The 14,485-nt window shown below is 37.5% G+C and overlaps 2 protein-coding genes across 2 annotated transcripts in view; both read left to right on the forward strand.

The window, feature by feature from the left end:
* The first annotated feature begins 3,134 nt into the window (after nucleotides 1-3,134).
* LOC103150573 (uromodulin-like) lies at nucleotides 3,135-9,165 on the forward strand. The gene is made up of 7 exons (XM_016680781.1): nucleotides 3,135-3,569; nucleotides 6,246-6,448; nucleotides 7,621-7,772; nucleotides 8,112-8,354; nucleotides 8,438-8,597; nucleotides 8,870-8,945; nucleotides 9,027-9,165. The coding sequence occupies exons 1-7, from the start codon at nucleotides 3,164-3,166 to the stop codon at nucleotides 9,035-9,037; spliced, it is 1,251 nt and encodes a 416-aa protein (XP_016536267.1). The 5' UTR covers nucleotides 3,135-3,163; the 3' UTR covers nucleotides 9,038-9,165.
* Nucleotides 9,166-11,598: 2,433 nt separating this feature from the next.
* Nucleotides 11,599-14,485, forward strand: part of LOC103150528 (uromodulin-like) — a 47,439-nt gene continuing 44,552 nt past the window's right edge. The window contains exons 1-5 of the mRNA XM_007570197.2: nucleotides 11,599-11,651; nucleotides 11,738-11,820; nucleotides 11,903-12,538; nucleotides 12,741-12,934; nucleotides 13,249-13,400. Of these exons, the coding sequence (XP_007570259.1) occupies nucleotides 11,757-11,820; nucleotides 11,903-12,538; nucleotides 12,741-12,934; nucleotides 13,249-13,400 (1,046 nt within the window). The 5' untranslated portion in view covers nucleotides 11,599-11,651; nucleotides 11,738-11,756. The remainder of the gene's footprint in view (nucleotides 11,652-11,737; nucleotides 11,821-11,902; nucleotides 12,539-12,740; nucleotides 12,935-13,248; nucleotides 13,401-14,485) is intronic.

The following is a 14,485-nucleotide window of genomic DNA, read 5'->3' on the forward strand; positions in this document are numbered from 1 at the left end:
GGACTTTGATTTTAGTGGGACCCACAAGTTACATAACGGAAAACGCATAAATATTTATTATCTAATAGATTGTTGGTGATAAATCACAATGCCTGTGATTCAAACAGATATTTTTCTAAAAAAAAAGTTAAAATATTTTTTGTTTAGTATTTTTCCTCGGATGTCTCAATGTTTGCTCTCATCCAGGCAAAGTATTCAGTCACAAAAGCATAAATGAAAGAAAGAAAGAGAAGAAAGATTTGGAATATAATTCAAAAAGCCAAATAACTCAAATTCCAACTCTAGAGGGCTCAGCATGTTAGATTTTGTTTTGTTTTTTTTAGAAAAACTGATTAAATGTGGCTTGTTTTAAATGTAGAAGCCTCTTCTCACTAGAAGAATCTGCATCACTTAGATTTGTAAAGATGTGGGATTCAACCAAAAACACTTTCGACGTTTAAGAACTGCTTTATATACGAAGGTAATCAAGAATAAAGCTGTCCAAAAACTAACCTCTGTGTTATATCACCTTTCCTTTCAACAACACTCAATAAGTCAATAAGTGTTTTCTGAACTGAGGACACTCATTGTTGAAGCTTTGTTGGTGAAATTCTTTCCATTCTTGCTTGACGTTCAACTTCAGTTGCTCAACACTTCTGGGTTTCAATTGTTCTATTTTGCGCTTCATAATGCTCCACATTTCAATGAGAGACAGGTCTGGACGGCAGGCAGGCCAGTCTGGAACCAACTGAGCCACACTATTGTTGTAACACGTGCAGAATGTGACTTGGCATTGTCTTGCTGGAATAGGCTGAAATGACGCTGTTTAGATGGCAGCATATGTTGATCCAAAACCTGTGTGTACCGTTCAGATTGATGCTAGTTCAGACATGCCACAGGCACCAACACACACCGCATCACATATGCTGGTTTTTGAACTTTGCACTAACAATCCTGACAGTCCTTGCAGAGATTTCTCCAGATTCTCTGAATCTGTTGATGATATAATGGACTGTATACAATACAATCCCTGAATTTCTTGCAATTATATGTTGAGAAACATTGAGAACTGTTTGACTATTTGTTCACAGAGTGGTGACCTTTGCCACGTCCTTTCTGGTGAATGACTGGGCCTTTAAGGGATGCTCCCTTTGTACCCAATCATGACACTCAGCAGTTTTGAATTAACCGTTCACTTGTGAAATGTCCCAAACAAATTGTTTTTTAACCATTTCTCAACTCTTCCATGTTTGTACCAAGATACTTCCGGGAACAATTTATGTTAAAAATAGATAACATGTCATAACATGGAATAAAATATTAAGTAAATCATTTACATTTAAACGGCAGACTAAGTTTAGAGGCATTGTAAAGAATGATAAGAAGTTATAGGATAATACAATTGCATTATGAGTCAAGTTCTTAAATAAATCATGCATCATAAAGCAATTCTCCAAGCCCATAAGGAAACACAATGTGTGCTATAAATTGAATCAACCAGAAAGGTGAAGTATTGAGGTTAAAATATCCATATTAACCAAAGAAAATATGACATATACATGATAAGAGTTTTTCCTTTTCTGTGTCCAAGTTAACTAAACAAATAAGGAAAACAGGTGTTTGAATGTTTACAGACCAAGGTGCATTATCATAAGAATTAACTGGGACAAGTATAAAATCATCAAAAATGGGCAGATAAAATGTGTAAAATTTACAGACTTTTGTTTTTTGTTTTTTTGGTAATGACACAAGTTGAAGACATTTCCTGCAGGGAGAAACATGCATTTCCTAAGTATGATTTTGGCCCATTTCTCCTCAGAAACTGATTTTAATTCTTAAAAGTTTCTCTGGAGTTTTCCATCCACTCTAATCTTCAGTCTTTCCATGAATTTTCATTTGGAGTCCATTTGCATAACAGGTCTTCTCTGGTCGCTTTGTTTCCCTCTCTTCCTTTCTACCTGTTTTTTTGCCCTTATGTGTCACTTATGAGCAAAAAACATTGAATTATGGTCACATATGCCTTCCATCCATAACTATCCATATCTCCCAGCCCAACAACATTAACTATCAGTGTGAATTCAAACATGTATCTTTGCATTTCTATTTAGTCTTGATACTTTGCATAAAGGAGCATTGCCAACATTGTAAGTCTTACAAAGAGTACGAAATGTTCAGGGTGTGCCACCATGAGTAATTCCCACTGCAGATAAAACAGCTAAACACGTGAGCTGATGACCCTGACCTCTTTTTTCCAGACCAGCAATTAGAACATTTTCCTTTCTATTTCATATGAAGCTGTAAAGTTTTATAACTTCAGCTTAAGTTTCTCTTCTTCTTTGATTAATAAGTAATCTTTAACATCAATCCCCATCACTTTGATGCACCTATAAATTCTCACCCTGTCCAGAGACATTTAGTTTCTTCCTTAAGGAAAGCAATACTGCAGACTAAGATCGTTGCACCAATAGATTTGTTTGTTTGTTTGTTTGTTTTTTTCATCAGAAGAGAGTGTTTTCTTTGCTGTGCATTTTTCAAAGATGGAAGTGCCCTGGACAATATGTATGATCCTACTTTTACAAATGTTGACAAGAACCACTTCAGGTAAAACTTGGATTTCTTTTCCTCCATCTTGGATTTAAAACACAAATGTGTTGCAGATCAAGTCAAAAATAAAAATATGTAAAAAAAAATCTATGGAAAATGTATTCTCATGTATTTGACAAGAAATGTATGCGATATGTCTTGCTGGTGGAGTGTTTCACCTAATAACATCTACATGCATCTAAATAACCTTCTACTTTGTTTTTTTGCAGCAACACTGGCCACCAGCTGTGATTCTTGCCATGGTGAAGCCTCCTGCTTGGAGTCCAGAGAAAGAGGCGACTCTTTTACCAGCTTCTCCTGTTCTTGTAGAGATGGTTTTGTTGGTGATGGTCTGACCTGCTACGACAGAAATCTCTGCAACAACTCTTCCTGCTGTGAGCGAGGTTATCGGTGGTCTCCAGACCTCGGCTGTGTCGACGTTGATGAGTGCTCTCAGCAGAGCTCCCCGTGCCCAGCGCATCAGATTTGCTCCAACAGACCAGGGTCCTATGAATGCCTGCAGCCTTCCTCCAACAGCAGAGCAGGTCTCTCCTCCCAGTCGGTCCAGTTCAGATGTGGAGACGCAGTTTGTCCTCCAGGCATGGACTGCATCCAGACCGATGGCAATGCCAGATGTGCCGATCCCTGTGAGCACTACTCTGTAGTGGATGATGACTGGCGTTCAACAAACAATACTTCAACAGATATTCACTGTGATCGAGACATTGAGTGGCGAGGCTGGTATCGAATGTTTTTGGAACAAAAAAGTGCTCAGATTCCAGAGAGGTGCATCGCTGAGAGAAGGTGTGGGACACATGCTCCGTTGTGGATCACAGAATCTCATCCAGGGGTGTTAGATGGAATTGTAAGTCGTACTGTATGCTCTGCCTGGAGTGGCTCCTGCTGTTATTTTAGCACAAACACGGTCTATGTCAAACTCTGCCATGGAAACTACTATGTCTACAAACTAGCAAAGCCATCAACATGCAGTCTTGCATATTGTGCAGGTAATGCTTTATTTATTTTTTATTTATTTATGTCCAATATGATAGAAGTATAAAATCACACACATTAACAAGGAATGCAAAGGACACATATTTTTGTACCACAGTAATCTTAACATACTCGAAAAGGAGTAGGAAGCAGTAAGAAATTTATGAAGTCCTACCCATAAACTCATACCTTATTTTCAGATGGACCCTCATTATTAAATCAAATAAAAACCTATATATATATATATAAAATAAACATAGGTTAATTAATTTTCCATTTTACATATGGTTTATATATGTCTAACTATGTACCTCCATACCCACACACACACTTATATGTGTTAGCCTCAATTTACATATACACATTAGTGCCATCTTTCACCCATATTTCTATATCTTGGGAAAATGACTCTTATATTTCCTTTTAAATTGTATAAAATTTTCATTTTGTTTTAACTCCTCATTTAACTTGTTCCATAGCTTTACCCCATGGATTGAAATACAAAAGCTTTTTCTTTCGTATACTACGAATCCTTAAGTTTGAGTAAGTTATGGCTTCCCTTCTCTTTCAAAAAACATGTTTTGTATGAGTTCACGTATCAGTTTATTTGATCCCTTAAATATAATTTGAGCAATTTTAAATTCCACCAGATCTTCGAATTTAAGAATTCTAGATTTTAAGAATAACAGGGCTTGTGTGCTCATAAAAACTGACATTATGGATGATTCTAACGGCTCGTTTCTGTAGGATACTTAGTGGACGTAAAGAGCTTTTGTAATTAATTCCCCACACTTCTGAACAGTATGTTAAATATGGCAAAGTCAGAGAATTATAAAGAATATAAAGTGATTTATTATTCAGAATATGTCTAGCTTTAGCCAGGATTGATATGCTTCTACTTAGTTTATTCTGCAGGTGTTTAATATGAGATTTCCAACTGATTTTGTTGAAATTTAACCAAAACCCTTTCTAGAGTTACACCCTGTATCCGAGTTTGAATTTGAGTATTGTAAGTTTCCAAAAACCACAATTTTAGTCTTGTCCAAATTTAGTGATAATTTTAATGCCAAACCGTTTCTGTAATTTATTGATTTTGTCATGAGGTGTGGGTGGATGATGGTTAAGGAGAACGCAGGCAGGCCCAGGTCGGAGATGAAAAAGGTGATTTAATGAAGAGTATTTGCCCAAACAGTCCACAATGAGCAGGCAGCACAGCGTTCCGAAGCAAACGCTAATCACTGGTAGCAACTGATCTTAAAGACAGGAAACGTGAGCAGACTTCAACAAAGGACTTGACAGTGAGACTGTGATGACTATGACATGCAACTATGACAAACGATTGGGTAGACGTACAGGACCCGACCAGAGACAAAGACAATAAGTGGACTTAAATAATCAGGGGAACCAGACACAGCTGGGAACAATCAAGGGGAAAGACAGGACAGCACAGAGACTCACAAGAAACAGAACATAGAATAAACACAGAGAAACTTCAAATCCCCACAGATTTCTGAGGGAACTATAGAAATATGTTGTAAGTTTTCACCAGAGACTAGACTATTTGTGTTGTCAGCAAATAACACAAATTTTAATACATTAAACACTTTGCTTATGTCGTTTATATACAAATAAAATAAAACTGGTCCCAGTACTGACCCTTGAGGTACCCCACACACACAATTTCCAGACAATCAGATTCAATATCTGTCAAGATCCGTGTTTTTGTGTGTTTATTTTTGAGTTTTTCCTGTGTAGTCCTGTTCCTGTGAGTCTCGGTCCTGTCCTCCCCGTTGATTGCTCCCCATGTGTGTCTCATTTCCCCTGATTACCCGTGTGTATTTAATCCCACCTGTGTCTGTGTTCGTTGTCGGATCCTTGTCGTTGTCTATGTCTAATGTAGTCGGCACTCTCCAGTGGAACTGGCAAGTCCTGGTTTGTGCTGGCTCCCGTTCAGTCCGTATAGTCTGTTTTCCAGTAGAACTGTTTAAGTCCTGGTTTGCGACGCTCTTGTTTGATGCTGTCAGTTGCTACTGGTTGTTAGCTGCGTGCTAGTTGTTCCTGCCGTGCTGCCTGACTTGGACTCTATGAGCTACATTCATCATTAAAACCTTCATTATCATCACCTTACCTGGGTCTCAGCGTTCTCTCCTCACCATCAACAACCACACCCATATGACAATATCTCCTATCTTTAAAACTTTAAAATCTTTAAATAACTCCTCATCCAGTCCAAAACTACTCCCTGAATTCCATAACATTATAATTTTTTAATTAAGACATTATTTATTGTGTCAAAAGCTATCTTTAGAACTACAAATCCCCCGACAGCTAATTTCTTACTATCTGTTGCATTGGTAATTTCTTCTATTAAGTCAGTGGCGGCTAGTGATGTTGATCGATTTGATATTGACTGTTGCTTAGTGTATGTTTGTCTATGAATTTTTCTAGTTTCTTCTTAAAAGATTTTTCTAGAATTTTAGAGAACTTAGAGAGAAAAGAGACAGGTCTATAATCTGTGAAGATGTGATTATTGCCAGTTTTATACATTGGTATGATCTTTGCTATATTCCTTTTGTTTCATTTGATTCATTTCTAACGTAATAACATAGTCTCCTCTATTCACATTGTTTTTATCAAAATAATCTCTTAATCAATGTTATGGAAAATGTTATTTTACTTCTGTTTTTCAGAAGTCAAAGAGCCGCCTGTTCAACTTACTTGTGGCCGAGATAAACTCCAAGTAGGACTGGATCTCAATAGCACGCAGTCCTTTGGTTTGGATCCATTCTCTGGACACTTTGCTGCTCGCAACTGCTCAAGGTTCAGAGTTCACGGGGATGTCGTGTGGTACGAGGTGGAGGCTCGAGCCGGCGCCTGTGGAAATATAATGACGGTGAAAATCTTTTGTTTTTTGCTGTGTGTGTTGGATTCTTATCTTGTCACTATCACAGTTTCACAGTCAAACTGAAACTCAGAGACCATTATCTGTGTTATCTTGTTCGGTCACTAGTGGAGAACAAGATGGCCGATTACTCAGGTAACTTCAGTCAACCGGGCCACTAAACCAGTCATTCTTCACAAACACGTGTGCTTATTAAAAAAATAATGTCATAAACCATTTTTGTAGACAAAATAATAAAGAAATGCCTGTGCCATGAAGACCTTTCTGATTGCTGGCTGACTTATAATTGCTAAAAGCTTAAAATGAAAACTTACAACAAATGGATAAAAAATATTAAGTTGTTCAGAAATGGTAAACAACAATGATGAAAGCATAAAATTAATTTAGATTGTTAAAAGGTAATTTATACAACCTGCTCATTCCAGGAACAGAAACTACTTTAAATAACCTACATTGACTTTTGACAGACTTTAAAGATAATTTCCAATTTTTCTTCATAGCACATTTTAAGCTTCAAAAATGTCCAATCTGTCCACAGGAACATTTTGAGTAATAAATAATAACTAATAATAAGTAATTATCTAATAAAAGCTCCAGAATGTTACTCTATAGAAAGTTCTGGAAAGTAACAGGTAAATACAGACTGTAGTGCATAGACTGGTAAGTCAGTATACTTCAAATACAAGCAAGTTTAAATAAACAGATGCAAAATATGTTGAGGTTTTTATGAGTATGGATTGTAAAAAAACGTCTGCTGCTATCAAAAGAATAAAAGCTGAAACCAAACCTTTGCTTGTTGCACTTATTTTTATGAATGTTGTCAACGTGACAGCACAGCTGGCTGATCCAGGAAGTTAGAAAAGCTGGATTTTAAAACTCCCTTTAGTTAATGCTTTGCTGATTAAATTGTTTAAAATAAAAAGAAGAAACAGAAATGAACATACTCATGACAACATCGATTCTCAACAAGATCAAAAATATCTCTGTACTGTGTTCTTTACTCTCAGTGATAAGTATGAAATTAAGACTTGGTCCAAAAAATAGATTTTTACAAAGGTGGCTTTAACTTGTGTAACTGGTAGACAAATGATCCAGTGTACCCACACCACTGCTGCCTACAGGACTTTTACTCTGATGTGATAAATTAATCTCCTGTCTTCCAGACCAACGGTACACATGCCACCTTTGGCAACAATTTATTCCTCTACTCATCAAACAATGAATCCTTCCTGCTCCCCAAGAGATTTCCGTTCTCCTGTTCGTATCCCTTGGAAACTGACACCAGTCTGAATGTGGCTGTGAGACCAACTTTAGAGTAAGTCGCCCTCTGATCAGTATAACCTGAGCTGGTAGATTCTGTGGGGAGAGTTTATCTCTTTAATTAACTAAATGAATTTTCCTCCAGCTTTTGACCACAAATTAGTGTTAGTTCATCCCAATCCTCCACAATTTCACACATCTCCTCTGCATCATCGTTGCAATATATCAATGAGCTTGATAGATTGATAGATTGATAGATTGATAGATTGATAGATTGCGCTCTAATCATGAAAAGATTTTCAAACAATCTAAAATAACACAAAAGCAGAATAAAAACAAGTCTTGGCAAATAAATTCCTGAACTGCTTGATAAAGATGCTTGTCGTTTTGCCAGGTGGGAACGAGGTATTTCAGGTACAGGTGTAAAGGCCACAGCCTCCATGTCTCTGTTCCTGGACTCCAGCTACAACGACACTTACCCAGCAGGCCAGGTCACCCTGCCAGTGGGCTCGCCGTTGTACGTCGGCGTCTCTGTGGAGGAAATGGACTCAAACTTGGCGGTTGTTCTGGAGAACTGCTTTGCCACTCACACGTCAAACCCTGAAGACCCGGTACGATACCCCCTCATTGAGAACAGGTGTGTGCTCCTCCTCAGCCTCAGTAAACACCGTTTGCTGTAAAGGTTAAAACTTTCATGCTTTCCTCCGTCATCCCTTCCAGATGCTCCACGGATCGCCGTCAGGTGTCAGTGGTTCAGAGCGGCTCGTCCCTCCAGGCTCGTTTCACTGCTCTGCTGTTCCTGCTGGGGGAAGAATATCGAGAAATTTATCTTCACTGTAGCCTGAGCCTGTGTGACCAGAGACGCTCCAACTGTGTCCCGGTGAGCAGAGGCTTAAAATTAAACACAACATGCCAAAACGCTGAGAAAGATATTTAAAAAATCAAACACGATAATCATTTTACATTGTTTTATTATTTCTTGTTTTCTATCTCAAACAAACTTCTTGGTTGACTGAAAATATTTCCTAACCTCAACCTGCCAGGATGTGAATTATTTGAGGATTAATTAACTGAACATACTTTATTTCATCAGTAGTTTATGATTCATGATGAATAAATAAATAAATTGCTTTAATTATTTACCTTTCACAGGTTTGTCAAAGCAGAAAATTGCGTTCTGTTTCAAACTCTGCTGCATTGAAGCCCATCACCACTGGACCAATAGTCTGTAAGTTTAACTAATAGGTAGTTTATCAGAAGTAATAAAGATTCAATGATCATGTTTCTTCTTTTTTCTGCTCATCTGCAGGGACCAAATGAAGAAATTCATCACTTCTCATTACATCACTTCTGTAATGTAATGAGGTTAGTTGAAATAAGGAAAATGTGGCATTTAATTGACCTGAGTTTTCTGATCTGTTACTGAAATTAAACTGAAATGAAGTATATGTTGTTTGTTTTATTTGTATTTTATTGTCAAATTTAATTGTATTTCTATCTTTTACCCTTATGTAATGCTGTAATTATTGTAAAGTAAATAATTAAAACCTGTATTACCTTTTTGTTCTTCTGCCCTCTTGTGGCAGGCAGTGTTATTACACATTTTTAGTGTAATAATAATACAGTCGAAATGTCATTAGCCCCCAAACAGTAATTTATTTTAGGGGTTTTTACATGTTGTTACCAGTATGGCCAACAGTTGCATATATGATTTTTATTAAAAGAAATCTTCAACAGCAGGGGTGTCCAGAGTCGGTCCTCGAGGGCAGGCATCCTGGACGTTTTAGTTCTCTCCCTGGTGGCAGTAACAACCTTTCAGCTTGTCAATGTTCCTCTTAGGGCTTCTAGTGAGCCATCATTTGATCCAGGTGCTTTAAACCAGGGAGAGAACTAAAACATGCCGGATGCCGGACCTTGAGGACCAACTTTGGACACCCCTGATTTATAGCATCGCATCAAGTTTATATTTAACTGGCTGTTTCCTCCCAATCAGTCAGAACTGAGAGAGAGAGAGAGAGAGGCAACAAAGACTGAGCGAACTTGTAAAATTAATTCTTTGCATAATGTCTTGGTGGTAGTGAAATTTAGGTATTTAGTAAATCAAAGAGGGGTTAAATTTGTATCACACTCCACACAAATAAAAAGAAATGACAATGATGACAAGTAAATTACATGAACTTATTTTTCTTTTAGTTTACTACTTGATTTAGTACTGCTCATTTAAAATAAATTAGGTTTACTTACTCACTAATCTTAAGCTTAATTTACTTTTTTTAGGAAATGAGTTTGCATAATTATTTTAAGTAACGTGAACTAATTAGATGTAATGTAATGTAACCCTGATTAAATTATTTCAGAAGCCAAAACACACTGGTGAGTATCTGCAGTCGCCACCTCACTGTGTTCTTTATTTTAGTTACACCTCATGTAGTGAACAAAACACTGACTTAAACATTTACATTTGAATACAGAATTTTACATAATGGGAAAAATAACCCAACATGATGTAACATTAACAATCAAACTGTCACCGATATATCACAATAATTGTGATTTACTGAAAATATTTCTCCAATACAAGTTAGTTTTTTTTCTTGATGTGTCAAATAAGGTATGTTCTTTTCCAGATAGTATGGGTTTATAACAGTGCCATGAAACTACACTGCCCCTTGACTTCTGGGAAGCAATTATTGCTTACAATTAATCTGGGAAAGATTTGAAGAATAATTTATAAAGAAATTGCAAGAAGCCAAAGAATTCCAGTTCTTTCTCCATTACATGGTAATATTTACAATAGTAAATTGAGAAAAGACTGACCAAATGAGACTTGTTCTAAATGTAGAAGGGCTTTTTTCTCCAAAAGAATCTGGCTGTACAGCTTGGTCTCTCTGGAGTCCTCACAGAGGTGTAGATGGGCATCAGATAAAGAGGTCACTGCTCATTATAACGGACACCAAACACAACTCAGTTCTGAGAGAGAAAGAGACTAAATGACTTATTGTGACATAATTTTAGAACTTTAACAATCAGAAAAAAAATGTAATTGGCCTGAGTCTATGATTAGGAAAATTCTTTGGAAAATTTGTGAAACACTGACTCAATCAGAGAAATGCGTATTTGTCTTTAGATATTTTATTTAGAAAATCAGAGTAAGTCTTATAGACCAGCATGTGAGAGAAGAAAAGAGAGAAAACACAGGACGAAGAAGTGAACCTTAACACATACAATTCTCTTTTTATATATTTTCAGTCATGTACTTGTTAGCCCTTATAAGAGGGACAATTATAAGAGAAGGAATGATCACAAGATGAAACCAGTGCACCTTCACTTACTCTTGTATTGAGTGAAGAGAAAAGCGCGTTAGTCCCCCTAGTGGACTCTTTTGACTATGGCACCAACGCACCCCTCTTCCAGACAAGGGACCCAACTACATTCCTTGCACACCCCAAATCAAACTAAATTAATGCAGATAATCAAAACAGTTGGATTTAATATTAACAAGGTCAAATGAGTATTATACCCTGCAACATACACGGTGCCTTCCATCCAGCTCTGTCCTGTAGGGAGTTTCTCTCAGTTTCTCCCATCTCTGGTTAATTGGTAACTCTGTCCCTAAATCAAACCTGGTTCACAGGAGTTTCGGTGGAAAGGAGAAGAAAAACATGTCCTCTGAAACCTCCGTTGTCAGTTCCACAAGAAAAACACTTCTGAATGTTCATGAACTTTCATTATCAGTTCATTCTTCCCAGTAAATAAGCTAATGTTTTATTTTCCCACACAGTTTACTTCCTTCATTAATAAGTAATATCCATGAAATCATGGATACCATTGGATTTCAGCTACCCTCGCTTTGAGTTGTCTTTTGTACACAATGACAGACCTATAAATTCTCACATTCACTCCATGAACTCTCACACGTACCTCAGTCACCAAGGTAAGAGAAAACACTATAAAAGTCATGAATTTCTAGATCAGAACACTGTAAATATGTTTAAAAATCTTCTTCTCTTTTCTAATTAGTACAGTGCGTCGGTCCATAATGGAGGTTCCTTGGCTTGTGCTTTTGCTCATGTCTTTGCAGATGTTTACGCCAAACACTTCAGGTAAAACCTGATAAATTGATTATCTTTCTACCAGGATAAGTGTAATAAAACTACATTTGACTCTGTTACCTTTTTTTTTCAGCAACACTGGTCACCAGCTGTGAATCTTGCCATGGTGAAGCCTCCTGCTTGGAGTCCAGAGAAAGAGGCGACTCTTTTACCAGATTCTCTTGTGCTTGTAGAGATGGTTTTGTTGGTGATGGACTGAGCTGCTATGACAGAAATCTCTGCAACAACTCTCCCTGCTGTGAGCGAGGTTATCGGTGGTCTCCAGACCTCGGCTGTGTCGACGTTGATGAGTGCTCTCAGCAGAGCTCCCCGTGCCCAGCGCATCAGATTTGCTCCAACAGACCAGGGTCCTATGAATGCCTGCAGCCTTCCTCCAACAGCAGAGCAGGTGTCTTTCAGGGAGCACTCCGACTGGTCAATGGAGGAAGCTCCTGCTCTGGCAGAGTGGAAATCTTTCACAGTGGACAGTGGGGGACAGTGTGTGATGACATCTGGGACAACATTAATGCTCAGGTGGTGTGTCGACAGGTGGGCTGTGGAAGAGTAATTTCAGCAACATCAAGTGCACATTTTGGACAGGGAACTGGACCTATATGGCTGGATGATGTGAGGTGCACAGGAAATGAACCGCAGCTATCAGAATGTCAACACCGAGGGTTTGGTATTCATAACTGTAATCATGGTGAGGACGCTGGTGTTGTCTGTGAAGGTAAAACCATGTTACTCAATTTTTGCATGTACTAATTCTTATGTTGTATATTTCCAATACTTTTCTGCATTATCACAACAATTCATTGTTTTATCCAAAGAATCCCTTACTTATCCTGTTTGTCACAAATTCAACAGAGAAAGTGAATGTTTACATTAGTCATTGTTATGGAAAATGTTATTAACTTTCTGTTTTTTCAAAGAGCTGCCTGTTCAACTTACTTGTGGCCGAGATAAACTCCAAGTAGGACTGGATCTCAATAGCATGCAGTCCTTTGGTTTGGATCCATTCTCTGGACACTTTGCTGCTCGCAACTGCTCAAGGTTCAGAGTTCACGGGGATGTCGTGTGGTACGAGGTGGAGGCTCGAGCCGGCGCCTGCGGAAATATAGCGACAGTAAAAATCTTTCATTTTTTGCTGTGTGTGTTGGATTCTTGTCTTGTCACTATCACAGTTTCACAGTTAAACTGAAACTCAGAGACCATTATCTGTGTTATCTTGTTGGGTCACTAGTAGAGAACAAGATGGCCGATTACTCAGGTAACTTTAATCAACCGGGCCACTAAACCAGTCATTCTTCACTAACGTGTGTCTCAGTCCAATATGGTGCTTATTAAAAAATAATATCATAAACCATTTTTGTATCCCACACCACTGCTGTCTACAGGACTTTTAATCTGATGTGATAAATTCATTTTCTTGTCTTTCAGATCAACGGTACACATGCCATATTTGGGAACAATTTATTTCTCTACTCAGCAAACAATGAATCCTTCCTCCATCCCACGAGATTTCCGTTTTCCTGTTCCTATCCTTTGGAAACTGACATCAGTCTGAATGTGGCTGTGAGACCAACGTTAGAGTAAGTTGCCCTCATAGTTTATTGTAACCCTATTAACATTCTTGCCATAAACATGAGCTGGCAGATTTCATCTAAACCACCTGGGAGTTTCTGAATGTTTACCTCATCTAACAATTATTGAAATACATTATGCAATTAACTAAAGTTCCACTAACTTTTGACCACAAATTAAAGTTAATTCAACTACCTCCATAATTGAACAAATCTCCTCTGCATCATCTCACCAACTGAGCTACATGTGCACTACAATGAGCTCAGCATCCTCCTGATATTTTTGCCCAACTAGATTGTAGGGAAACAATATAAGTAAGCGACTGTAATACCTCAAGATTTTCAAATCAAGTTTATTTGCACAGCACATTTCAGCAACAAGGCAGTTCAAAGTGCTTCATGTCATAAAAATATCACACAGTAATCAATTATGAAAGAAGCGATAAATAATGGATTTCGTCCAATGCTATCACCAAAATAATCAAGCAAATACGCATCAAATATGTTGATCCAATGTTGCACTCTAAGCAGGTGGGATGTTAGCCTTGATTTAAAAGGAACTCAGTGTTTCAGTATATTTGCAGTTTTGGGGAAGTTTGTTCCAAATTTGTGGTGCATTAAAGCTGAATCCTTCTCCCTGGTTGAGAACCAGTAGACCTGAGAGGTCTTGAAGGTTGATACAACAGCAACAGATCTTTAATGTATTGTGGAGCTAAGCCATTCAGTGATAAACTAAAAACAGTATTTTAAAGTCTTTTTGAGAGAATGTCTGAGTCCAGAATTGAGCTTTACATTACTTTAATTAACTCTTGAGGTTCCTCCATACCTTATTCATATATGAATAAGGGCAGGTGTGGGTGTGTGGTTTTCTATAAAGATAAATAAACAAGTACAAAGTGTAAGTGCTTGTATGTAAATCAGTGATTCTTGAGAATAGGGACAAAACAGGTCCTATGGATAAAGCACGAAATTTGAATAAAATATACACAAAATATATTTTTTTCAAATATCTAACTAAACTACCCTGGGTCATGTGAGCACAACAATGTATATTTTTCTTTTTTTTGCTGAATATTTTTTTATTTTAAACATTG

The sequence above is a fragment of the Poecilia formosa genome, unplaced genomic scaffold, assembly GCF_000485575.1.
Source record: "Poecilia formosa unplaced genomic scaffold, Poecilia_formosa-5.1.2 Scaffold256, whole genome shotgun sequence".
Classification (NCBI taxonomy): Eukaryota; Metazoa; Chordata; class Actinopteri; order Cyprinodontiformes; family Poeciliidae; genus Poecilia; species Poecilia formosa.